Source organism: Dromiciops gliroides, chromosome 4, assembly GCF_019393635.1.
Source record: "Dromiciops gliroides isolate mDroGli1 chromosome 4, mDroGli1.pri, whole genome shotgun sequence".
In the NCBI taxonomy this organism is placed as follows: Eukaryota; Metazoa; Chordata; class Mammalia; order Microbiotheria; family Microbiotheriidae; genus Dromiciops; species Dromiciops gliroides.
The window spans coordinates 452,324,282-452,351,819 of NC_057864.1; the positions used below are offsets into that span (position 1 = coordinate 452,324,282).

The following is a 27,538-nucleotide window of genomic DNA, read 5'->3' on the forward strand; positions in this document are numbered from 1 at the left end:
ATTTCTGCCTGACTTGTGTTGAGCAAATCCCTTAGTCTCTCTAGCCAGAACACACAAACCATCTGCCCCGCAGGCAGCGCCGGTGGGGCGGCGTCTCCTTTAAGACAGGCCCCGCCCCTCCCCTCCTCCTCCTTCCCTCTTCCTTCCTCCCTAGAACCCTTCATTGCCCGCCCCCCAGAGACTCCGCCTTCTAACACGTGGGGGCAGCCGCCTCCGCCACAGAAACTCTAGGCCGAGTCGGAGGCCGATGCTACACCGGCGGAGTTTGAGCCCGGCCGGCCGCCATCGCCGGGACCGGAAAAGCATGAGGGGCTTACATCCGGTGTCCGTCCCGCTTTGCGTTCCCCCTCTCACCACTCCTTCCCCCGACCCCCCGCTCCATCCTGCCTTTCCCTCATCCCCTAAGCTTTGGCTTCCCTCGTAGTCCCTACCGCTGCCGGCCTCGAGGCGTGAGTCTGACTGGTGGGAAGAAAGGGCTGAGGGTCGGTTGTCGGGCGAGCGTGGGACGCTGGGGGCCGGGAGAGGAATGGGGAGTGGAGCAGTTGGAGGCTGAAGAGGTAACTCCAGCAGGGACCGGGCCCCGGGGGCTGCAGTCATGGAGGGCGCGCTGGGCCCCTGAGCCTGGGGCGGCGGGAGAGCGCGCGTGTCTAGGGAGTTGCCGAGCCCAAAGTTGACTGGGTGAGGGACGGAGTTGACAGGGCCCTGGGGGCCTGGGGGGGGCGGGGGGAGGTGGAGAGCTGGGGGGACCACGTGACTGTTCTGCCTAAACTATTTGTATTGTAAACCTTGTCCGGATGTCAATCACCTGGAGCTCTAGATGGTCCCTACCTTTGGTGCCCGGGATGTGGCTCATCCACCGTCCATTGGTAGGGCCAGGCTGCTTCCCGCCACCTCTCGGCGTGTTTCTCTTCTGTTCCGGTGCTTGTCGTTTTCAGGGAGTGCAGACTCGTTTGAGTCCGGGCGAGTGGTTGCTGTGGTTAGGGAGAGGGATAATAATGCATGATATATAATCAAAAGTCACACTCTTATAAGTGTTTTTTTGATTAAGGGACTAATTATCAATGAAAGATGCTCAAGAAAGTTACTCCTGTCCCTCCCAGCATGAAAACTCTTCCTAAAAGTTATCTTACACTGTATGAGCTATCTATTATCATGAAAGCTTATGTTTTGGTGTCAGTGTGCACAGAAGCATCAAGTAATGTAAAAGTTGTGATACTTTGCGTATGTTACCGTAAATAAGAAAAAGAAAAGGCAAATAGCAACTTAAAGACCAAATCTCAACTTCCACCGATGAAGACAGCTGTCCTGATTACATCACGCTTGCCTCTTTTGTCGACCTTATTGGTCACTTAAGAACTAAAAACTTCATAGGAACATCATCCTTTCTGTTAAAGGAAAGGATCCTTTTGTTAATTGCATGTGGGTTTTAGTTTGTTTTAGTTGTTCTGCCCGGCCCCCCCCCCAAAAAAAAAACCCACCCAACAATAAATGATAGACTAATAGGTTTACTTCTAGAAACTTAGAATCTGACATGAATTTTTTTTCTGGACCCGCAATTTCCTTTGTACTGAGCTTTAACTCCTCTTAGCTTATAGTCTTATAGAGTTACCTGGGCTGCTGAATAGTTAAATGATTTTTCTATGGCCACACATCTCGTTTGTATCACGAGCAACACTTGAATCCAAGTCTTTTAGACTCCAAGGATTCCCTATCTTGACGCTGCCTCTTAAATCCATAACTACTGACATGTACATACATGCACAGAACATAAACTAAAATCATTAGAATAAGATGTGTGTATAGTCACTTAATCTCTGTTTACCTCAGTTTCCTCATCAGTAAAATGAGGATGATAATTGCATTTACCTCACAGGGTTTTAGTGAGGACCAAATGAGATATTTGTAAAAGTGCTTGGCACGCTGCCCATCACTATAGGGATGCTTATTCCCTTCCCTTCTACTTCACTAGTAAAATAGGTATTTGTGTAATCTATAAGACTGTGTTCCTAATGTTCTTCTATCCTCCTCAATTCAATCCTGGTTTACCAGTCAGTTACCATTATGGACTAAATACTCCTTGTGCAGGAGATAGCACAGTATTCAAAGTTAAATATAATTGGATTATCCAAGGATAGGGCAGGGACACATATTTCTCAGTTAATTGTGGTCATGGTGTATTTTTTTTGTCTTGCACAGAGAACCTCAGGCATGACCTCTTTTCCTGGGTGTTTTGGTTTCGGTGCTGCAGCAGCTGGGATGGAACCTCAGGAGATTGCTGAGCTGCAGCAGGCTGTGGTGGAGGAGCTGGGCATCTCCATGGAAGAACTTCGACAGTTTATTGACGAAGAACTAGAAAAAATGGACTGCGTGAAGCAACGAAAGAAACAGCTGGCTGAACTGGAGACCTGGGTGGTGCAGAAAGAGTCTGAGGTCGCCCACGTCGATGAGCTCTTTGATGAAGCATCCAGGTCAGGACCAAATGGACTGGGGACAATATATGTCAGCATTATTGAAAAACATTTACTAAGTGACCAGTTGTTTAAATGCACCTGGCACAGCTTTTGTAAAGATCCTGACCAGTTCCCTAAGAGTTCGTGATCTAAGACTAGACATCTTGAAACAAATAAATATGTATAGAACGTTCAGACATCAGTTATAAAAGTAAAAGAACGTTTAGTGACTTGAAGAAAACTTCAAGTATTTCCGTGTTTTATAAGTCAGTAGTAGGTATATTTTAGGCATGATGGCCTAAGGTAGTTTCATAATTAGGTGGAGATCAAAGAAGATAGCTATGAAAATTTACTTTCCATCTTTTGTGTTATTCAAGCATCTCATTCTAGTACAGTCAGTTCCTTACTTGTAAATACTAAAAAAATTAAAATAAAAATAAATTGTATGTACAAATGAGCAACGAGGAATTCCAAGTCCAAAGCCTTAGTTCTTGCTTCCCCCTTTCTATCCCTGTTCTACCACAACTGCCCTTTGTTCTCTAATTTAGAATATCAGGTGGATGACTTACCTGAGGAAGTGGCTTTCTTTAAGTAAACGATTTGTAAATAAATTACTGAATTCCAGTGTCTACTTCAGCCTCTTCCTGCTACCACACCACCCTCCTCAAGATGTTGTCCATGGCACTCTTAGTGGAACTCAGAACACTTTCCAATAGAAACTATAAATGGTGGTAAGGTATGCCTGAAATAGAAATATTAGTTTCCTACTATAGGTACATTATGAGTTAAATAAACTTTATTGAGAACAATATACGATGGTGGAAAGAGCACTGGACTTGTCAGAAGACCTGGGTTCAGTTCTTAGCTCTAACATTTTATAGCTTTTGGGCAAATCATTTAGCTTCTCAGAATATCATTTTCTACATCTTTAAAATGGTCATAGTAATTCTTGGCCTATCTCCCTCATAGGGTTCTTATGAAGAAAGCAGGGGTTAAATTGTGAAACATTGTATAAACTATAATTATTATATGTGGGCTCCTGTGAAAACATAAACACCATTTATAACAATATCCAACATTTCTGTAGTGCTTTAGAGTTTACAGACAGACTCTTGATCATTGTTTCACTAGGAGAATGCCTTCTGAATTACAAACAGCTGTCTTAAAAATGAATGACCCATGGGGCAGCTAGGTGGCACAGTGAATAGAGTACTGGCTCTGGAGTCAGGAGGATCTGGGTTCAAATCCAGCCTCAGACACTTGACACTTACTAGCTGTGTGACCCTGGGCAAGTCACTTAACCCCAATTGCCTCACCCAGCCCGGCCCCCCCCCCCCCAAATGAACAGCCCACTTATGTGTGTGACTCCTTAAGGGTCCCTTCTCTACTACTCTTGCTGGCTCTGACCCTTTTCCCCATTTGTGTCCCAATGCCAGGGCAGTGACTAACTGTGAATCTCTGGTGAAGGATTTCTACTCCAAACTGGGACTGCAGTATCGGGAGAGCAGTTCTGAAGATGAAGCCTCTAAACCCACAGAAGTAATTGAGATTCCTGATGAGGACGATGATGTCCTCAGTGTCGATTCAGGTGAGGGACAGGGACTAGGGCAAAGAGGCCTCAGGGCTACAGTGGAAGCAAGGAACCGGACAGCCCTGTTTGTAGGTGATCTTTTAACTTTATGTCTGATCTTTCCTACAGATTCCCAGCTTGATTCTCTTTTAATGACTTAAACATTTGTCTAGAGTCTTCTCACTCAGCCCTGTGCAAAGGAGAAATAGAAAAACAGTCCAGAAAGATAGGCCCCATCTTTAAAGAGTTTACATTCTATTGAGGGACACAACCTTTAAATAGCTAAGTATAGACAGGATAATTGAAGAAGGGGGACCAATGAGAAAGCATAGAGAGAAAAGCTCGAGGAACAGAGCCTAGTTGAATGTTAGACTTGGGGGTGTAACAATTGGAATGATGCCACCTGCTGGAGACGCCTTCTCCTCATGGCGGAGCTTTGCTACAGTAAGTCACCAGCAGGTAGCATCATTCCAATCGTTACAAGGGACAGAAAGAAAAAAAAAAAGAGCAAAGATGAATTAGAGGGGTGGCTAGGTGGCACAGTGGATAGAGCATGGGCCCTGGAGTCAGGAGGACCTGAGTTCAAATCCAGCCTCAGACACTTAACACTTACTAGCTATATGACCCCGGGCAAGTCACAAGAATTAGAGAGGCAGGGTTACCAGAGTGATGTAGTATCATCAGGAGCCAAGGGAGGAGGAAGCAGCTAGAAGTTTTCAAGAGTAGTAACTGCTCCAGAGAGGGTAACGAGGATGAGGATGGATAAAAGGACATTTGGTCTTGATTCTGGGGTATTTATTTTCAAGAGGAAAATTTTAGTCAAATGGAGGGGGGAACCGAATTACAAGGTATTAAGCCTATAATGAGGAAGTGGAGGTAATGAATTCAGACCCTTCAAAAAGGTTAAAAGTAAGGGGAGAATAACAATATGATGAGGCAGTCAGAGATGGTGAATATGAAGAATTCATAGAAATGTAGATTTGTTTCATTCATTCACCAAGCATTCATTAGACTCTAGCCTGCTATGGGACATGAAAGTGAGACAGACCCTGCCCTCAAGAAGCTTACTCTCCAACATTCTTGTATGAGTAGATGGAGAGCAAAGTAAAAATAATTAATGACAACAATGATGTAAACTAAAATAATGCTAGAAGGGATCTGAAGTCTAAGTAATGCTAATGACCCATCTCAGAAGAACAGGTGATGCAATATGCATCCCTTCTCTTGGCATATGCCACATACAGGCAGACAAAGTCACTGTTTCAGTTGTGTTTGCTTAACAATTTTTCTTTGTTACAAGGGAAAGTTCATTGCTAGTGGGTCATATCCAGAAATGACCAAAACATAAAAACAAAAAGTATAAAAATTTTTATTTGATTTTAAGATTTTTAAAATTGGAGGTGGGGGCAGAAGAAGATGATGCTAGTAATTGTTGGTAGCAACATCAAAGAAATTTATTTTAAGGATAAGAGAAAGCTAAGCCTCTTTGTGGATGGAAGTGTAAGAACCGGGGCAGCTAGGTGGCACAGTAGATAGAGCACCGGCCCTGGAGTCAGGAGGACCTGAGTTCAAATGCAGCCTCAGACCCTGGGCAAGTCACTTAACCCCAATTGTCTCACAAAAAAAAAAATGAAAAGGAAGTGAAAGAAACTGAAGCTGTGAGGGAGAGTACAGGAGTCATTTGATGGGGAAAGATCCAAGAAGATTCTAGAAGGTTGGGTTTAATAGAGTTAGAAGGGTTAACCTTTGAGGGTGGGAGGGATTCTTTATTCTCTGATACAGGAGAGAAAGAGGAGGAAGAGATCAGTGAAAATACAGAGAAACTTTGAGGTAGAGAAGAGGGAAGTTGAGGGAGCATCTGTTGATTAATTCTCAAGGAGAGGTAAAGACATTGAGAATTGTCTACGTTCAGGAAAAAACCATGATCACTTCCAGCTGGAGTGGGAGGGAATGCTTTATGGAAGAAGTAGGAATTGTGTCACCTTAAAGGGTGAGTAGTATTTGGATAGGTATGGAGAAAACCAACAAGGGCATTTTAAATCAAGAAAATATAGTGAGTGAGTGAAGACAAAGACTTGTAAAGCAAGTGGTGGTCAGAATAAAACCATTTGATGAAGTAAATGATTCATGTAAGAGGCAGTAATGAGAGAGACGGATCCAACCACATACTTGAGGAGTGACACAAGTACCCTTTTGGCAGTGGTATCTGAAGCAAATGGAAAATTGGCCCAGATGAAGGGTTCAGTCTCTGGTCCTGGAATGGATTTTTGTAGGAATATGATTGACATGTCACTATTGCCACCCGGAAGTTTCTCTTGCTCCCATTTCTCAGAACCCTGTTCCTGAGCCTCTTTCCTGCTTAGTCTCCTCTCCCTTGTTTTCTAGTTGTTTGCTTGTCCTTCCCCTCAGATTGTAAGGTCTTTGAGAGTAGGGCTTGTGATGTAGCCAGCTAGTACATGATCATAGCACCAGATAAATGTTTGCTTTTCGGTGATTTGACAATTAGCTCCATGTTAGAACCAAGCCCAAAGAAACAGAAAAGAGAAGAGCTTCAATAGCCAGTACATGGTTTCGTGTGCTAATATAGAACTTTTAACATTCCCTTCAAGGTCTTATTTCCGTGATTCCTCATCAGGAATCTTTATCTTTCAGGAACTGAGATGCAGTCTAGAAAATCCTAAATGTGAAAGGTCATCAATCTACAAGCAATTATTAAGCACATATTATATACCAGGCACTGTGCTCAACTTAAGATCCAAGGGAAATTGGTCCCTGGCATCTAGTTTACATTATGATGGAAGAATATTTAAACAGGCATATATAAAATAAATACAACCTTAAAATGGCACATCCTTATTTGCCAGTGGACTTGTTTTCTAGAAGGTTTTGCCTTCTGGTTTTAAATCACTTCATCCTCTCTGTCCCATCCTGTAACATTTTCAGGCAGCTCCTTCAGTATCTATTAAGTGCTTACAATGTGTAGATCATTTTGCCAGGCATTAGAGAAAATTCAAAAATAAGACATGGCGCTCCCTTCAGTGAGCTTACAGTCTAACAGGTTGGAACATGTATATAAATGTACAATACTGTGACATTAACATGCAGTCACTGTAGGTCAGAATAGGCAATAATAAGAGGTAAAAAGTGCTTTTGTAGATGGGAAAAAGAGAAAAGTCATTTCCTAACTGGGGAATCATTGCAAAATTCTTAGAAATAGTAGCATTTTCTCTGGAGCATGGTAGAGTAGACTGAGTAGAGGATTTGTATCCATAGGAGTGAAGTTCAACTTCCAACCCTGCTGCTTTATTACTTGAGTGATGTGAGGTAAGTCACGTATTCTTCCTGGGCTTCAGTTTTATCACATGTAAAGTGAGATGATCACTAGGTCACAGGAAATTAGGAGTAGTCCTTTTTAGCTGGAACATAGTGCATATGGACAGGAATAGTAAGTAGTGTGTGGTAAGGCTGGATCCACAACAAATTGTGTGTTTTCACTCAAAGGAGTGAAAACATTTGATAGACAATGGGGAGCTGTTTTCTCCACTAAAGCCCTTCTCCAGAGCCCCATCCTGGCAGGGACGTGACCCAGGATTCTCAAAGGGATTTGGAAAAAGACCCCCCACACACACCTTGATCTCAGAAATATTAAATCAAGTGAACTATTGAAGGGTTTTGAAGGGAGGAGTGATATTAGATCTGTGCATTAGGAAGGTGAAGTGAGGAGACCGGTTTGCCCTTTGCAGTAGCTCAGGTAGGTAGTAATGAGAGCTTGTGGCAGGTTGGCAATGGTAAAAATAGAAAGGAGGCCAAGTCCATCACGATTTTGAAGGTTTAATTAGCACAGTCTGGCAATGGATTGTTGGTAGCAAGGGAAGAGTCAAAGAGATTTTGAGGCTGGGTAACTGGGTGAATGGTGGTGCCATCAACAGAAGGAGACATAGACAGAGATGGGTCAATTTGAGGGGAAAGAAGTTTTCTGATTCTGACATGTTGAGTTTAAGGCACTTTTAGTACCTTTAGATAGTGATATCTGGGAGGGATTTGGGGAGAGGTTGGGCCTGGAGGTGTCAATTTGGGGGTCTTCTGAGTAAAAAAGGGAGGAGGAATCATGGGAGTAAATGAGATTGTAAAAATCGAAGAGGACCCAAGAAAGAACCTTTTGAAAGACACCTGAGAGGAGGAGGGGCCAGAAGAGGTTTGGTCAGGCCATGAGGAGAATCAGAAAATACTCACCTCACCAAATCTAGCAGGTGAGGGAATCTCAGGGAGGAAGGTGCGCTTAGCAGTGTCACATGTCAGAAATGTCCCTTGAGGACTGACCAAAGAGGATGCAGTGAGAAAGGAAGTGTGTGGTGACCTTTAGGAGCCGAGCTTCTCTCACGGCGTTGAGGGTGGAAACTGCATTGCAAATGTCTGCACAGCAAGTAGTTGATTAAGTTTAGTTTTTATTTATAGGAAATGTAATTATAGGGATGTCTCTTTCTCTTAAACCCGCAGGTGATGCAGGCAGTAGAACCCCAAAGGACCAGAAGGTGAGTTAACTGGGAGGGTAAGAGGCAAGAGGATTTAAGAATCAGTTAGAATAGGGTTACCCAGCAGCATTTGAGTGCTTGCTTTTTGTGGAGACCTGTTCCAGACACTCTAGAAGACAGAGAAGCTCTTGATTCTAGGAATTAGGTTTCCAGTTAGGGAGACAGAGCTCACACTCATGGAAATGACCCACATAGACATTGTGAAGATAAGTTGGATGTACAAGTGCAAGATAGTCAAGAAGGATCTAATAAGTGCTTATTACAAAGGAAGGCAAAAATATAGTCCATGACTTCAAGGAGCTCCCATTCTAATATGAATGGGAGACAACATGCAAATAACCATGTATATACAAGAGAGAGAGAATTCTTGGAAGTACTAGCAGTGGAAGGAGCTGAGAAAGGCTTTCATCCAATTTAGGCTTTGAGCTCAGTCTTGAAGGAAGCTGGGGAGTGAGGCAGCAGGGATAGATGCAGAATCTAGGACTGATGAGAATCAAGGTAAATCAGGGAAAGTTCCCTGGAAGAGCTCAATTTTGAGCCAAGTTTGGAAGCAGAAGTGTACCCATCCTGTTGACTCACTACAACTCAGTCAGTTTTCTTTGAAAGGCAAGCTAGTTCTGCACTTGGCGAGAAGACTCTTGCTAATTCAAAGCTTTTGCTTCCCCATCCTCTGTTGTGCAGCTCCGAGAAGCTATGGCTGCCCTAAGGAAGTCAGCCCAAGATGTCCAAAAGTTCATGGATGCTGTCAATAAGAAGACTAGCTCCCAGGACCTGAACAAAGGTCAGACTTTCCTGTGGCTGGTGTCATCCTTGCTCTTCAGAGCTTTGGCTGTATCAGTAGCATGATAGTTCTTATTTGTGATCTATTTAAAACCTTCTTCTTAGGGTATTGCTTTTATTGACATTAACAAAGTCCTCTGTCTAACAATCCAGACCAGCTTATTTTCTGTAGTTGCTTTTGAGGCTTGGTTGCCTTGGCACTGTTCATCTGGCATATAATGGCTCACTTAGATCCATGGGCTCTTTCTTTATTCATCTCCTGCTCCTTGACCTTTGGGGTTTTGTTTTGTTTTGTTTTGTTTTGTTTTGTTTTGTTTTGTTTTGTTTTGTTTTGTTTTTTGACTGGGTGAAGTGACTTGCCCAGGGTTGCATAACTAGTAAGCGTCAAGTGTCTGAGGCTGGATTTGAACTCAGGTTCTCCTGACTCCAGGGCCAGTGCTCTGTCCACTGCACCACCTAGCTTCCCCGACCTTTGGCTGTTTTGCAAAACCTGAAAATTTTCCCCACTGTAGGGGTGAACAGAAAAAGTACTGTTGACTCTTTTTAGCCAGGAAGATATGCAGAACCTTTGGATGAGGATTTGAGATTATTCGTGGATTTTGGCTTTCTGGTTCCCACCAGGTGGCACTGGTGATTGAGATGGGGTTTGCCCTCTAGCAGCTCATGAATCTTTTTTGTGTCTTTGGGCCAGTCCGATGAAACCTGTGGACCTCAGAATAATATTTTAAATGCATAAAAATGTATAGTATTATAAGGAAACTGATTCTATTGAAATAAAGATGTCATTTTCCCCCCTACTCCCTGGACTTCCCAAAATCTATCCAAGGCTCCTTGGTGGTCCATAGACTCTAGGTAAAGAACTCCTGCATAAGAAACTAATCCCAACCAATATGAGCAGGGCAGGGGTCTCCTATTCCAATCCCCCTTTCATATTTCTCCAAAGATGGCAGACTCAGCAGTTTGGTGTGCTTGTGTCCCCAAGCCATGGAATGAGAAGGACCCGAGTTGGAATCCTCTGATACTCGCTTATTTCACTTTTGAGCCGATTTCCTCATCTGCCATAGGAGATAAGAATAGCATTAACTGCACAGGTTGTTGTGAATTTCAAACGAGATCAAAGATCTTTTAAGCCTTAAGTGCTATTTGAACGCTGTTGTTCATCAATGTTGTGGTTCTTCCCTAGGAGCCTTAGGCCAAGTACCTGTTGAGTTGAGTAAGGATGGTGACCTAGTCGTCAGCATGAGGATCCTGGGCAAGAAAAGGACCAAGACATGGCACAAGGGAACCCTCATTGCCATCCAGACAGTTGGTATGTACAGCCAAGGGGAAAGTCAGGGGTATAAGGAATTGTCTGGGCATCTATCCCATTACTTAGGCAGTCAGTCCTGATGCCTCGTGAGCATCATTTGATCCTCTCTTTGGAAGCCTACGGGGTCTCCTAGTTGCCCTTCAGACAAGATCTAAACATCTAATTATAGTCTTCTAGACACTCTAACCAACTAACAAACTCCCTTTACCAGCTATTTCTCTGCTGTTATAAAAGCTGCCTCTGTGTCCCCATAGCTTTCACTTGGGTCCTACTTTCTTTGGTGCTTAGCCTCTCTTCTCTCTGCAGGTCCTAAGCTTTTTTTTTTAAAGTTGACTCTTTTTATTAACACATAGACATTTACTTGTCTTCTGGCTTGCGTTAGACAACACTTGCCACAATAATGTCTGTCAAAATGGCTAGCCATAAAGACTCTGGCACCACATTCATCAGAAGGGCACTTTCATCAAAGGTGACTGATCTTGCCATCCTCATCAGCCTTATAGTACTTCAAAACAACAAGCTTAACCTTCTTTCTCTTACGCTTGCTCTTTTTGGGAGTGGTGTAAGATTTTTTTTACTCTTCTTAGCACCACCCCTAAGTCTCAGAACAAGATGAAGCATAGACTCCTTCTGAATGTTGTAGTCAGACAAAGTCTGTCCATCTTCCAGTTGCTTGCCAGCAAAAATCAATCTTTGTTGATCAGGGCGAATACCTTCCTTATCTTGTATCTTTGCCTTGACATTTTCAATAGTATCAGACCGACTTCAAGGGTGATGGTCTTCCCCATCAGGATCTTCATGAAAATCTGCATCATGCCACTAGGTTCACCCGTTGATTGTAGATCTGAAAGAGAGAAGTCTTAAGCTTCTTATATGCATTTTAGTTTTTCTCTAGTATGCAATCAAAACAAATAACTGACTATTTGGCTTTTCACTGTGTATTCTTAGGCATGTGCTTTCTCCCCATTTAAACTGTGAGTTCCCTTAATCAGGAGCTATTTACCCTCATTAGTGGTAAGAGTCCTGGAATGCAGGGATTATTTCTTCTCTTTCTCTATATCTCTGTCCAGAAATAAGCACAGGGTTCTGGGTGTGAGGAATTAGCAAAGAAAGTAGTGGAGAAAGTATTGATTGAATTTAGAATCAGAGGACTTGTGTTCAAATGGGGCCTTTTCCACTTATTGCTTGTGGGACCTTAGGCAAGTTACTTAACCTGATTGGGCCTTCGTTTGTTTTATTTTGTTTTTTAATATGTAAAAGGAGAAGAATGTATAAGGTAATCTCTAAGGCCTCTTCTATATCTATGGTTTGTGAATTGACAATTATATTGATGCCTTTCTTCCTTACCTAGGGGCTGGGAGGAAGTTCAAAGTCAAATTTGACAACAAAGGAAAGAGCCTGTTGTCTGGGAACCACATTGCCTATGACTACCACCCTCCAGCAGACAAACTGTATGTAGGCAGCCGTGTGGTGGCCAAGTATAAAGATGGGAATCAGGTCTGGCTCTATGCTGGCATCGTGGCTGAGACTCCAAATGTCAAGAACAAGCTCAGGTACTGGGACGGGGATTATAGAAAGAGAGGCAACGGGAAGACCAGCAGCCAATGCGTCCATTAAGAAATATCCAACTTTCAGAACTGACTCCATTCTCAATCTTGTCTTTGGTTCTTATCATAAATCCTCCAACCTCTGGACACTGTTCCCAAAGGCCATCCAGCCCATTTTTCGCCTGAGAGTTGTAGAGATGATTCTTCCCTTCTTAATTCCTATTTGATCTTGTCTTTCAAGCCTTAAAAAAAGAAAATATCAAGTAGAGAGCCGCAGAAATTCAAAGTTTAAAAAATTGGTATAAAAATCAATAAAATAGATAACCATTATCTAATTTGATTAAAAAGAAGAAAGAAAAACTCAAATTACCAATATCAAAAATGAAAAATAAAGGATAAAAGAAATTTTTTCCAACTCTATGCCAAGAAAACCAACAACTTAAATAGATGCGCATTTGCAAAAATATAAAATACCCAAGTTAACAGAAGAAGAAATAGAGAATTTAAACAATCTAATCTCAGGAAAAGAAATTGAATAAGCCATAAATGAACTTGGAAAGAAAACCTTCAGGACCAGATGAATTTACAAGCAAATTCTATCAAGCATTCAAAGAACAATTCATTCAAATATTTTCAAGCTGCTTATAAAAATAGGAAAGGATGTGATTCTACCAAATTCATTCTATGACACAAATATAATCTTGATACCTAAACTAAGAAGAGTCAAAACAAGTGATAGAAAATTGTAGACCAGTGGCCTTAATTAGCTTTGGTGAAAAATTTTTAAATAAAATATTAGCAAAGAAACTATAGCAACACATGGCAAAAGGTTATACATTATGACCAGGAATACAGAGTTGGTTTAATATTAAGAAAACTTCAAGCACAATTGACTGTAATATTAAAAGGGACAACCAAATTAAATCAATAGATGCCCAAAAAGGCTTTTGACAAAAAAAAAACAAAACAGCCCACTTATTTCTGTTAAAAACTCTAGAAGACCCAGAGACAAAATAATTTTCTTTAACATGGCACAGAGTATAATCAAGAACCAGTATTATATGTAATGGATATAAACTAGAGACCTTTCTAGTAACATTAAAGATGGGGCAAGGATGCCCATCGTCACCACTTCTGTTTGAAATTATTCTAGTAATAATGGCTGTAGCAAGAAGGCAAGAAAAAGAAATGGAATGCAATCATTAATGAAGAAACAAGATGACCATTTTTTGCAGATAAGGTGATGGTGTTTAGGGGCCCTAGAGAGTCCACTGAAAACTAATTAAAACACTCATTTCAGTAAAGTTGCAAGATAATAAATCCATACAAATGATCAGTGTTTCTGTATAATACCAATAAAACCCAACAGACACACACACACACGCACACACGCACGCACACACATTCCATTTAGAATAAATACAGAATATATAAATATACAGAATATATAAAATACTTGAGTATCTACTTACCAAAATAGCTCTAAGAACTATATGAATACAGCTATAAAACACTATTTGCAAATACAAAGACAAACCTACATAATTGGAAAAATATAATTGTTCATTGGTATGCTAAGCCAATATAATAAAAATGACAATATTATCTAAATTAGTTTACTTGTAAGTAAACTACCAAAGGATTGTTGTATAGTATAGATCCAGAAAAAATAATGAAATTAACATGGAGGGAAAAAAGGTCAAAAATTTCAAGGGAAGCAATGTAAAAAAATGGAAAGGAATTGGGTCTTAACAGTAGCAGTTCTCAAACCAGGTGACCAAGCAGTAATTTTCAAAACAATTTGATACTAGCTAAAAAAAAAAAATCAATCAATGGAACAGATTAGGAACACAACCTGTAGAATAAACAAACTTTTAGCCTAGTGTTCAGTAAACTCAAAAGTTCCAGGGCTTAAGGACTCAATGTTTGAAAAAATCTTTGGGAAAACTAGACAGTAGTTTGACAGAAATTAGATTTAGACCAACACCTCACACCCTTTAAGAAGGTAAGCTCCAAATAGGGACAGTATAAAAGGTCATGTCATAAACAGATTACCTGATGTATGCATAAAGGAAAGGTTCATGACCAAACAAGGGATAGATAGGATCACAAAAAATAAAATGTACAATTTTGATTACATAAAATTAGTTTTTGCCAATCAAATCCATTATAATCAGTATTCAAAGAGAAACTTGAAAAAATACAGCAAGTGTCTCTAACAGAAAAAGAGAATGACAAATGTCGGCGGGGCCACAGGAAAATGAGCATGCTAATGCACTATTGGAGCTGTAAATTTGTGCCGCCGTTCTGGAAAGCAATTTAGAATTGGACCTAAAAAGCTACTGGCCTAGTGATACCACTAGTAGGTCTATAATGCAAAGAGATAAGAGGAGAAATAAAAGGTCTCATGGACAAAAAGAGTTATAACAACTCTTTGTAGTGGTAGAGAACTGGAAACTAAGGGGATGCCCATCATTTGGAATGGCTGAACAAATGATGGTAAAAAATGGAATACTTTTGTGTTATAAGAAATGAAAAAAGATCATTTCAGAGAAACCTGGTAAGATATGTATGATGCAGAGTGAAGTGAACAGAACCTGGACTAATTTACACTATAATATCAATATTGTTAAAGTAAACAATTAGGAACTCTATTCAGTGCATTGACCAAACGTAATTCCAGAGGACTGATGATGAAGAATCCTACCTACCTCATGACAGAAAGTCAGTGGATTAATGTGCAAAATGAGAAGCCCATTGTTGAATATGGCCAATTGTGGGATTTGTGTGTGTGTGCAACTATTCTTAGGTGATATAAGGATTTTTTTCCACTAGTGGAGGGAGAGGTAGAAGGGGGGAAAAATAAATGTTTGCTGATTGAAAAGTGGGGTGGGGGTTAAAAAAAACTAACAATTAGGAATCTAGAGAATGTGACCTACCAGAAACTAGTTAATTGCACAGAATAAGAATCTAATAAGTCAAAGAGAGCAAATGGTCTCTAATTATAGATGCAGAGATAAAGAGTAGCCTTAAGGTAGAACTCTTAGCCATTGGGGTGGGAGAAAAGCCTGAGAACAGGGTGAAGAAGGGTGTGGGCTGCACTGTCACTCCACAGAGAGCAAAAAAAGCTTCATCTTTGGGGTAAAAGAGTAGAGGAAACATGGGAATAATCTACCAAAATGTGCTGAAGGACCCTTGTCTCCCAAACAGGCTTGTGTGATGATCACTTTTTGTTTTTAGGTTCCTTATCTTCTTTGATGATGGCTATGCATCCTATGTCACACAGTCTGAGCTCTATCCCATTTGCAGACCACGTGAGTTTCCCTTTCCCCTTCTCACCTTGTGTCTTAAGAGATATGGTTGACATTCCTTTCTTTATGGTTTATTGTGACCTCGTAATTCCACTCTAATCCTAGGAAAAGGTGTATTGGGTGCCAGAGCCCCGGTGATGCCCTTTGTGAAGGGTGTATTCATTGGCTAGATTCTAGAGCCCTATATTCATAGCCAAAATGGAAGAAATTTCTGACACCACACTGGTTAGGCTGATCTTTGTTTTGGGGGTAACTTACAAATATGTTGTTTTGATACCCATTCTTCCTGATGTTGGACTTGGGCATGAGGAAGAAGTCGCTAAATTGTTGCTTTATAATATCCTAAATGTGTGAATATGCCTGAGGAAGAAACTTTCCAGGGAACAACCAGTTTGTCTTGATGCATCTCTTGATTGCAAACATTCACATTCAAAGACCTTAAAAGATTGACGTTTGTGCCTATGTTTTTATTCCATTTTGGACCAATGTTATTTTCTTGGATTTGCTACCTGGCTTCTTTTAAACCCTTTAACAAGAGTTTCCATTTGAATTTTCCTGAGGATCCATATTCAGGTGTATGATGTGAGAGGAATATGTGTATGTGATTTGCGTATTTTTTGCACACATGAGATTTGCATATGCTTACATGTGCTATAATCATCTATCCTCAGTTTTCAGGTTAGTCTTGTTATGGCCCTTAAAATTATAATTGCTTTATATTCTTTTTCCCTCCTAACTTAACGAATCCCAATTTTCCATTTCTCCTTTCTTCACCTTCCCTTTAACACAGCCTTTTTTCTTTTGAACAGTGAAGAAGACGTGGGAGGACATTGAGGACATTTCATGCCGAGACTTCATCGAAGAATATATTACTGCCTACCCCAACCGTCCAATGGTGCTACTTAAAAGTGGGCAGCTCATAAAGACTGAATGGGAAGGCACTTGGTGGAAGTCACGGGTGGAAGAGGTGGATGGGAGTCTTGTCAAGATCCTATTCCTGGTATGGTCTCTTCCTAGGGTTGTGGGGAGGAGACTGTAAGTGTAAGAGTAGCTGTGTGAGAGCAGTTAATAAGGGTCAGTTTGTATCCCACAGAGTCTCCTCTATCTCTTCCTTCACTCCCACTTGCAGTCATTTATTGCCAGACTTCATTTCTAATGCAAGATAGCAAGAGTATCTTCATAAGTTGATATTAAGTATTTTCTTGTGTACAGGAAGTAGGCGTAGATTCTGCCATTGGATAATTCTCTAGTTAATGGAGGAAACACAGGAGAAACAGATACGAGATAAAAATAGTAGAGACATAGATACAAGCCTGCATTCAGCACACAGTGCAAACCATGTAGTGTTGATTCTTGTCATTTGTGGGAGTAACATGAATATTGATTCTTATACTACTGAACCATTGCTCCGAGGGAAAGTACAGGGTTAGGTTCCTGCATGCCTCTGGTCACATTTACTTCAGCACTTTCTGGAGTGGCCCCATGTACACGTTGGCGAATTTCTTCTTCCTTTTTCTGCATGCACCATCACATTATTGATGCAGCACTAGCCCTCCTACATGCACAACGCTTATCTAAGACACACCCTCAGCTGGGACATGGGCATTGGGCAAATCTAGGTTTTCACTGCTGTGCCTCTCTGCAAATAGTCATGAAAGTGCTATCAATGGATGACATATTGATTTGAGGGTTTCAAATACACTTTAACAAGTAGTCAACTTCATAAATACAGAGTCTGTGAATAATGACGATTGACTGTATTCATCAGTCAGTGCTTGGCTTTGTATGAAGCTTTGTGGCATGTAAAGTAGGGTTAAGATGTTTTCTCTCCCCTTGTAGAGCTTATAGTCTAAAGCAGAAACAAATCATTCATGAATATAATTTAATGAGTGCCTCCTGGTTATAGAGCCTGGTTATAAGACTGTGGAAAGATAAAAAGGAAGAAGGAACTTGGGTTCTAGGCCCTAGGACACATATAAGACAAACATATGAAAAGATTGTTGATAATAATTACCAAGTAGCATACAAAAGAAGACAAATTAGCAGCTGTATAAAAATATAACAAAATTATATTTTTGTTCCAGTATGGAACAGAATGTGAATGAGAAAGAGGGGAAATAGGGAGCTTGCAGTGATGAGGAATTTAGGGATGTTCAAAGGAAGCTTCCTCAGAGAAAGTAGCTTTGGTGTGCTCCCCACAAATGACAGGACAGACTCCGGCCTCTCTCCCTTCTCCCCCGACATCAGGATGACAAGCGGTGTGAATGGATCTATCGAGGCTCCACTCGACTAGAGCCCATGTTCAGCATGAAGACGTCCACAGCTTCCACACTGGAGAAGAAGCAGGGGGGGCAGCTCCGCACACGCCCAAACATGGGTATGTCTCAGAAGGGCCCCAGAGGGAGGATTAGAGAGAGATTCTACTAAAATGTTGTGATCACTTCTTTGCTTTTTTGGCTCACCACAAATTGTTTTGGTTTTTAAATTGTGGCCGCTTTGCTGGTCTATCCATATGCTATGACATTGTACCCTTTATGAAAATAGCATGCTTGTGATAACATCTGGACGTGGTGACAATTTAGGGCAATATGCTGTAGAATGTAGTTTTTCTCTTAATGATGGAGGGATGGGACAGCTAGGTGGCGCAGTGGATAGAGCACCGGTCCTGGATTCAGGAGGACCTGAGTTCAAATCCGGCCTCAGACACTTAACACTTACTAGCTGTGTGACCCTGGGCAAGTCACTTAACCCCAATCACCTCACCAAAACAAAAAACAAACAAACAAAAAAAATGATGGAGGGATCATGACCACTCATGTATAACATTGAATTGTTTGAGTTCTTGGGGGTGGGGGTGGGAAGGGAGGGAGGAAGAGAAGTTAGAACACAGAGTTTTAAAAAATTGATATCAAAATTTGTTTTTACATGTAATTTGGAAAATAAAATTCTAAACAGAGAAAAAAAATTTAATGATGGATGGATCATTGTCAGCATGATCTAATTTGTTTTATTATTACCAGTCAGTTTTTAAGCCTAGTCTAGTTTTTCTTCCTGTTATTCAGCATGCTTCTACCATCTTGCATACTTAAAAAAAAAATACTAACCTGAGTAAAACATAATTAGGGAAGAAAATCCAGATGATAGAAAATTGACATTGTATGCCAAAGCCCAAAACAACTACCTCTTGCATTATCTGTGCCTCTGTATTAGTATGGATAATAGAGAAATCAGAATAACTCCATCCAGTTATTTGCTGAAGGTGCTCCTGCTACTCCTTTCTCTTTTACCTAAAGGAGATGAGGGTACAATGTGGAGTAGGACATAAATGGCATTAAACCAAGCTACTCCCTGGTCCATATTCTTTCCCCTGCCAGGTGCGGTAAGGAGCAAAGGGCCTGTGGTACAGTATACCCAAGATCTCACTGGTACTGGAACCCAGTTCAAGCCTCTGGAACCACCTCATACTACCTCCTTGCCTGCCCCCACCCTGTCCCCTCAGGTGGCTGATTTGGAGTAAGTACGATTCCTTCCTGTTTTCCAGACCCTTTTGGTCTTACCTCATCCTTTGTACATCATTTGTTGAAAACTCTTCAACCCCTTCCTCATTACGGCCTTCCCTCTATGACCTGCTTTTCTCTTTCCCAGAAGTCTGGAGAGTCAGCTTGCCCAAGCACGGAAGCAGGTGGCCAAAAAGAGCACATCTTTCCGGCTAGGTTCCGTGGGTTCTGGTCATTCGTCCCCTACGTCTCCTGGGCTTAATGAGGCAGCCCCTGGTGGGAAACCTGTAGTTGGCCAGACAATCAGGTGAGATGTGATGGACCCCCGAAACAGTCTACGAGCTCATCAGTATCACGGCCTCAGGTGTAAAATAAAGTTGTCATGGTGTAAAATAAAGAGGAAAGTTCAGTTCAGCGAAACAAGAAGACATGGATACCTAAGGCACAAAACCACATACCAGGGAATGTTGGCGTTAGTGTTGAGGGATTACAATGACCAGAGCCAGGATAGTTAGTCTGAGGAGACTCCCTGAAGGAAGGAGATCGGGAGCGAGATTGGGAAGAGCAGGTACACGGTATGGTCCACAGCAGGGATAGTGTTCAAGGCCAGTGAACTGCCTCTCAGACTTGGGCAGGTGAAGGTAACTTGTAAGGAGAGGATGAGAAGCTAGCTTGGCCGTGTGAGATGGGATATTCCAGCCAGGGAATTTCAGGAAAGGGAGATGGTTAGGGTTACCTTGAGGAAAGGTGATAAAAAAAAAGAAATGGGGGAAGCTCACTTAAGATTCTGGGGAACAGTGTGAGAAAGTTGTCCTAGAAAGCAGGAGACAAAGAATGCATTTGTTAGGCCCTGAAGTGTGTGGTGCTTGCTATATAACACTGGCCACTCATTGGGGAAAATCTCTGGATTTGGAGTAAAGACAACCTGAGTTCAAATCCCACCTCAGACCCATCCTAGCTATGTGACCTTGAGCAAGTCACTTCACATCTGTCCATCTCTGTTTCCTCCTCTATAAAATGGGGCTAATAGCACCTAGTAACCAAGAGGTGAAGATCAATGAGATTCATCTGTACAGCACTTTCCAAGCCTTAAAGCGCTATAAGATTTCTGAAGTTAGCAGTGGTAATAGTGGCAATAATAATAACTTACATTTCTTTAACGCATCAAGGTTAGTGAGTTACTTTTCTTAGCAACAGCCCTGTGAGGTTAGAATGCTGTGATATGTCGCTTAGCAGCTGGAGCAGTAATGCTTCATCAAGAGGTGTTACTGAGTTCCCATCTAATCTTCCTTCTCTCCCTACTTACTTTCTTTCATTAGATTAACGCCAGGCTCTGCGGCCCCTGGCCCGACTTTCCCAGCTTTTCATGGCATGCTGGAGCGGGCTCCAGCTGAGCCCTCCTATCGGGCCCCGATGGAGAAGCTTTTCTACTTGCCTCACGCCTGCAGCCACACCTGCCTCACTCGAGTGAGGCCGGTGAGCAACACACAGTACCGGGGCAAGAACCCCCTCTTGGTTCCTCTGCTCTATGACTTTCGGCGCATGACTGCCCGGCGCCGGGTCAACCGCAAGATGGGCTTCCATGTTATCTATAAAACACCATGTGGTCTCTGCCTGAGGACGATGAATGAGATTGAACGCTACCTCTTTGAGACAAGCTGCGATTTCCTTTTCCTGGAGATGTTCTGTTTGGACCCATACGTTCTTGTGGATAGGAAGTTCCAGCCTTATAAGCCTTTTTACTACATCTTAGACATCACCCACGGCCAGGAGGATGTTCCTCTGTCATGTGTCAATGAGATTGATACAACCCCCCCACCACAGGTGGCCTATAGTAAAGAGAGGATCCCAGGGAAGGGCGTCTTCATCAACACTGGCTGGGAATTCCTTGTTGGCTGTGACTGCAAAGATGGTTGTCGGGATAAGTGAGTTGGTGGTGCTGGTCATTCTTATTTCCCTCCTGCTGCTTCTCTCCTTTCTCAGGCTCCTATTTTTCTTCTGTTTTATCCCCCTTGTGAGTCTCCTTCTCTTTCTTTTTATTCTTCCCCAACTGTGGCTCTGCCCTAAGGCCTCTGCTGATAGGAAGGAAATGGCAGGATATTCGAGTCTGGATTTTTCTTCTGAGTAACTTTGGTCAAATGCCTGCCTGTCTCTGTCCTACTTTGCTTTCTTCTTTTCCCATCATTCTGTTTTATTGGCTTCTCCATTATTCCTCAGTGGTCCAGTATGCAATGTGTTTTCTCTGTGTGTGTCTGTTTCTCTTGAGTGTATGTGTATCCTTTCCTTTAAATATGTGTATTTCTGTGTCAGAGAATCTCTCCTGTCATCTCTTTCCTCATCAATTACTTCTCACCCCTAGAAAAAAGTCTTCCAGCCTCACTCATCCATCCTCTTTTATTCTACATCCAGGTCTAAATGTGCTTGCCACCAGCTGACCATCCAAGCAACAGCCTGCACCCCAGGAGGCCAGATCAACCCTAACTCTGGCTACCAACATAAGAGACTAGATGAGTGCCTGCCCACAGGGTAAGTGCAAGAAGGAAACTGAGCCTCAGACATTAAGGAAGTTATTTGTGTCGCTTTTGTTTTTCTTTGTTTGCAAAGACTTCCAGTATCCTGGAACCAAAGGGAATATAGAAACAGTTGTATTTTGCTTTTTTTTTTTTAAACAAGTATTAAGTCCAGGGGCGGCTAGGTGGCGCAGTGGATAAAGCACCGGCCCTGGATTCAGGAGTTCCTGAGTTCAAATCCGGCCTCAGACACTTGACACTTACTAGCTGTGTGACCCTGGGCAAGTCACTTAACCCCATTGCCCTGTAAAAAAAAAAAAAAGTGAAAAAAAAAACAAACAAGTATTAAGTCCAGTTGGGTTCCATTATTTTGCCATCATTGAAATGAAATAAAAGAATGCGACTGAATAATCATTGGAAATTTTGCTTTGAGGTATAGTTTTTATGACATTCATCTTAGTTGGCAAGTAAAATTGTTAGAAATGTATTTTGTGGAGTCAGTGCATTGATATTTGACTGGGGGTCATTATAGGCCAAGTCCTGTACTAGATGTTAGATACAAATGGAATACATAAAATAAGTTCCATCTCCTTAAGGGAGTTCCAATATCTGTAGACATAATGTAAATATGTATAAAGACCTAACAGGTAGAAAGTCATTATCCTACTAAGTACAAAGTAACATATTGCCACTAGCAATATAAGCCCTAAAGAGATGTGAAGCCCAAGCATTCTTGAGGGGGAATCAGAGCCTTCTCAGAGGAGAAAGTTGAGCCAGTTGTCAAAGGGCATCAGGGACATGGATTGGCAGTGAGGCCATTCTGAATGGGAGCAGGGTCCAGTCAACACGGGGCTTACATCCTTGAATTTAAGGGTGTTAGAAAATGGACACCTGGGATTGGGTAAACACATAACCTCTGATTTAGAATAAGCCAAGAGATTTTCACTAATGTCATCATTGAAGGGAAGAAAAAGTCACAGCAGTCCTTCTAGGAGTTAGCTGTTGACCCTGGGCAAGTCACTTAACCCTCATTGCCCCAACAAAAGAAAAAAATAAGTTAGCTGTTGAATTTTCATACAAGAGAGCTAGAAGGGTGTTTTAACACCAAGGTCTTAAAGGTAATTAACTTCAGCAGTGATGTTGACAATCTAAACAATTGCTACAGCATGCTGATTAGCAGATTACTCTTCCCATAGGTATCAACATTAGCCTTTTGACTAAGTCATCTGCTATGACTAACAACTTTGAGGTCTTTGTCCATTCCACTCATTTTAAAACAGAAGCACCTTTGACAATACAGATTGGTGGCTGTGATTAATGTCATGGAGATCATGTTGTAATGGATTTTAATCTGACCTCTTTGCAGGGTATATGAATGTAATAAGCGCTGCAAATGTAACCCGAACATGTGCACAAACCGCTTGGTGCAGCACGGGCTCCAGGTTCGACTGCAGCTCTTCAAGACACAGAACAAGGGCTGGGGCATCCGTTGCTTGGATGACATCGCCAGAGGCTCCTTTGTCTGTATCTATGCAGGTTGGTGCTGGGAAAGAAGAATCACAGACTCTTAGGATTAGAAGGGATGTCAAAGACTGTTAATTCAGCTACAGGACTGAAATATCCCCAACAAGCAGTCACCTAAGCATACAGACAAGTTAGACAGAGAGAGAGAGAGGGAGAGAATTCAATTGTCAGACCACTACTCAGTGGAGAGTAGTAGAAGGGTTGTGAAGGCTACTAGACTAGAGACAAGAGTGCCTTAGTAAGGAGGCTAAGACCAGAAAAGGCTAAAAGTGGTAAAAGTGAATGCAATTAGATGTCAAATAGGGCTGCCTACTTGACAGTGGTGAGACCTTTTAGAGAGAAGCTAGGACCTTTTGTTTCCCCTGGAGAGATCTCTTAGCATGAGAGAAACATTACTTCTCTGGGCATGGAAAAAGAGACATTTAGAAATAAGTTGGGGAATGGGAGCCCATTAGCTTAAAATTCAGAGACTTTCCTAAATCCACATGGGTGGGAAGTCATACAATGGTTTGTTATCAAGGATAGACTATTAGCAGTCTTATGTTGGTGGGTTTGGGGATCATGGTCGTGGGAAAGAGGGGAAGAAATAGAATGAACTTGCCAGAGACATGATCCCCTTCTTTTTCCATTCAGGCAAAATTCTTACTGACGACTTTGCAGACAAGGAGGGTCTAGAAATGGGGGATGAGTACTTTGCAAACCTGGACCATATCGAAAGTGTGGAGAACTTTAAGGAAGGCTATGAAAGTGATGCCCCTTGCTCATCTGACAGCAGTGGTGTGGACTTGAAGGACCAAGAGGATGGCAACAGTGGCACCGAGGACCCTGAAGAGTCTAATGATGACAGCTCAGATGATAACTTTTGCAAAGATGAGGACTTTAGTACCAGTTCAGTCTGGCGTAGCTATGCCACCCGGCGGCAAACAAGAGGCCAGAAAGAGAATGGCTTATCTGAGACGGCCTCCAAAGACTCCCGCCCCCCAGACTCTGGCACCCCTCATATTTCTGCCCCAGGTTCCATAGGGGGGTGTAAACCTCCTTCCTCTGAGGACACACCCAAGAACAAAGTGGCCACATGGCTGAGCTGCAACAATGTCAGTGAAGGCAGTTTTGCTGACTCAGATAGCCGCTCCTCCTTCAGGACCAGTGAGGGCGGAGATGGGAGGGCTGGGGGAAGCCGTGGGGATGGAGAGAAGCCCTCTATCTCTGGGGTAGGGGTCAAAGAAGAAGGGGATATCAAGCCACCCAAGAAAGAGGTGAGCAGTTCAGAATCCAGAGGCTTCGGGGTTCTCTGTGCGTAGTGCTGATCCTTTATACAGTCAACTTTCTGAATTGTCATGGGGGGGTTCTACACTTTCTAGATAATTTTTAGCAAAGGTTTAATATATCTATCTAGCTTTCCCCAATACCCACCTAGGTTGGTCTAGGTTACCATCTCCCATCATCATCTAAATATGTGTCCGGGAAATGTGATTCATTTTAATATTATGAACAAGACATTCGCAAGAGAAATTATCTGATAAATTATATCTTGTGAATTTTTTTTTAATTGTCTGCTATTTGGGGTCCTCTGTCCCACAACCATCACATTCTTTAGTGGGAAGAACGACGTATTGACTTTATAGATTTTTTGTTCTCATTAAATAGCCTCCATGTTCAGGGTGGAAAGGGAAGCTCTGGGCCGAGTCCACTCTTAGCCCCTAAGGGTCTGGAGGTTTGCCAGAAGGCTCACACTCCTTCCTGAAGCCCTCTCTCCCAGAAGTGTAGCAGAGCCTACTATGGCCATGCCTAAGATGCAGGGTCCCTCCATCCACCCTGCCCTCTGCCTTTAGACAGCAGAGCCCCACCTAGCACTATTCCTTGGTCAGGGGGCAGGGAGAAAGGCAGGGTGTGATTGTGGAATTAAACAGAAATTAACTTTGCCTTTGCTGTTGTATTTCCCAGGAGCCTGATGAACAGAACAAGATTTCGTTGTAAGTGTCCTCTGTTAGTAACTCCATTTCCAAGATCTATTCTCTACCAGTCTGAAGGTGATGGGAAACAGCTCTCTGTCCAACACCCTTCCCTTTCTGTTTTGCACACTAGGCCCACTGAAAGTTCCAGGATGTTTGGTTACAACCCATCCCCCTCGAAGATTGAAGGTATCAAGCGTCCCCCTAGCAAGACCAATATGCATCAGACCCGGAGGCTTGGGGGCCCTGCCCAAGCCAACCCTGATGTAAGTGATGTTGTATAGCTTCTCTTTTCATGATTCTGCTTGTCTTAGTCCTAAGACCAGGGAAAGCTTTTTGACCATCTCTTGGACTTCATGATTTTGCTATAGTCAGCCCCTTGCATTTCTGTCTTTTACCCCACCCACCCCACACTCCATTTTCTACCCATTCATTCATTCATTATGGAGAACTGAGGCAGAGGAGGGACAGTGACTTGGGCATGGATATGGAATCCACGATTTCCCCATGCCTAGCCATCCCTACAGAGGTAGTATTCATGGTTCCTTAACCCTAATCTTTCTGCCAGGATGTTTTGACACTGTCCAGCAGCACAGAAAGTGAGGGGGAGAGTGGGACAAGCCGAAAGCCTGTGGCCGGTCAGGCTCCGGCCACAGCAGCTGACAGTGATGACATCCAGACCATCTCATCTGGCTCTGATGGCGAGGATTTTGAAGACAAGAAGAACCTCTCTGGTACTTTGGGTGAATTTAAGGAGAATTTTTTTTTATTAAGGGAGTTTAAGATCTGGAATAAAGCCCAGAGCCTAGTACCCAAGGCCACCATCTTCCTCCCAGCAATTAGTCATTTTCATACATCCCCTCCCTTTTCTTAGTTTGCTAACTCTCTCCTCCAGCAGTTTTTCTGTCAGTTTAGTGTAGTTTTACCTGAAACACACACACCCCCATTTAAGGTTTTGCTAAGCATCCCAAACTATCTTCGGTGTGGGGAGTAGCAAGCCTACAGGGAGGAGCAGAGATGGGATAATAACTGACTTCTATATAATACTTCAGTTTGCACAGGGCTTTAAATGTATTATCTCATTTGATCTCCATCCCAAACTTTTGAAGTCAGTGTCCACCTAATGTCACACAGCCACTGTTAAGAGCTGGGATTTGAACCTAGCCCTTTACTGGTTCTCAGCTCAGGACTTCCCTGCTGGGCCAGGCTGTGCCGTCTCCCAGCCTTCATCTTCTCATTTCTCCACAGGCCCAATCAAACGTCAGGTGGCTGTGAAATCCACACGTGGTTTTGCTTTAAAATCAACACACGGCATTGCTATCAAGTCAACCAATATGGCGTCCGCAGACAAGGGAGAGAGTGTACCTGTCCGCAAGAATACACGCCAGTTCTATGATGGCGAGGAGTCTTGCTACATCATTGATGCCAAGCTAGAAGGCAACCTGGGCCGCTATCTCAACGTGAGCCTCCCTTCCCTACTATCCCAAAGGTCCTCAAGACTGGACACCCCAAGGACCTGAAAACAAGCACTTCCTAACCCCCTCATTCTCAGACCAAAAATCCCATCTGCTTTATTAGGCCTCATTACCTAATCAATTTGTCCCTTTCCTTGCCTCCAGAGAAGCATTTTAGCCTAAAGCATCTCGGCAAGATATCTCCTCAGGGTTGGAGACTCACCACCTCTTACTCATCTCCCTCTTGGCTCTTGGTCCCTGTCCTCAAGTCCAACCATTATTCAGCATTCTCAGCCAAATTGTGACCATTTATTCTTCTTGATTCTGACTTCATCCTGTTTCCATCCCCACAGCACAGCTGCAGTCCTAACCTGTTTGTCCAGAATGTCTTCGTTGACACCCACGACCTTCGTTTCCCCTGGGTGGCTTTCTTTGCCAGCAAGTAAGAATCAGGGAGAAATAGAAGGGGTCTGGGCTTGGCAAAGGGAACCTAGGTGGGCATTCCCCAGCTGTGCCTCGTTTTTTTATCTTTGAACTGAAAGGGATCCAGGGCTCCTGGGCTGGGCTGTGTCCATTCTTTATTTCCCATTCCTTTTTCCAGGAGGATACGAGCTGGGACAGAGCTGACCTGGGACTATAACTATGAGGTGGGCAGTGTGGAAGGAAAGGAGCTGCTGTGCTGCTGTGGAGCCATCGAGTGTCGAGGACGGCTTCTTTAGACCCACCTGCCTGCCACATTCGAGACCCTCGGAGTCCTCTCAAACCATGTCTCCCTGTCCAGTGGACTTGATCTCTTCCCCCCCTTCCTCTAGTAGATCAAGATGGGAAACCCTGCAGTTCAAGGGTCCCTTCCAGTGTGGTGCTATCAGGCAGGGCCCATCCCCCCTCCCAGCATGTCGTCTGAGGAGATCACATCGTGTGGACAGGGCATCTCCATTCCTGTCCCACCTTCTTCTTCCCTGTCCGAGATGGGGTTCTTTCTTACCCCTACCCTGACTCCCACTGTGTATTCTTCCTTGAAAATCTTAACAAGGAGGTAATTGTGTCTCTGGTTTGAGTTTTCTTTCCCAGCTCCCTTATCCAGACAAGGGAGTCTGACGCT

General features: G+C 42.8%; 1 protein-coding gene and 1 pseudogene across 7 annotated transcripts; one reads left to right on the forward strand and one right to left on the reverse strand.

Moving 5' to 3' along the window:
• The first annotated feature begins 244 nt into the window (after positions 1-244).
• On the forward strand, positions 245-27,481 carry SETDB1 (SET domain bifurcated histone lysine methyltransferase 1). Of its 7 annotated transcripts, none has more exons than XM_044000927.1 (22): positions 245-557; positions 2,197-2,468; positions 3,887-4,038; positions 8,518-8,552; positions 9,234-9,333; positions 10,516-10,641; positions 11,993-12,194; positions 15,429-15,502; positions 16,309-16,499; positions 17,708-17,876; positions 18,874-19,012; positions 19,145-19,303; positions 20,316-20,921; positions 21,406-21,522; positions 22,873-23,042; positions 23,664-24,286; positions 24,975-25,003; positions 25,116-25,248; positions 25,551-25,716; positions 26,231-26,442; positions 26,790-26,878; positions 27,038-27,481. In XM_044000927.1, exons 2-22 carry the CDS (start codon positions 2,209-2,211, stop codon positions 27,153-27,155), a joined length of 3,870 nt encoding a protein of 1,289 aa, XP_043856862.1. In that variant the 5' UTR covers positions 245-557; positions 2,197-2,208; the 3' UTR covers positions 27,156-27,481. The 7 variants fall into 7 exon arrangements, with proteins under 7 accessions (XP_043856862.1, XP_043856865.1, XP_043856866.1 ...); XM_044000930.1 differs by having other exon boundaries at positions 19,148-19,303; XM_044000931.1 differs by having other exon boundaries at positions 17,747-17,876.
• LOC122753537 lies at positions 10,999-11,453 on the reverse strand (annotated as a pseudogene).
• Positions 27,482-27,538: the final 57 nt, after the last annotated feature.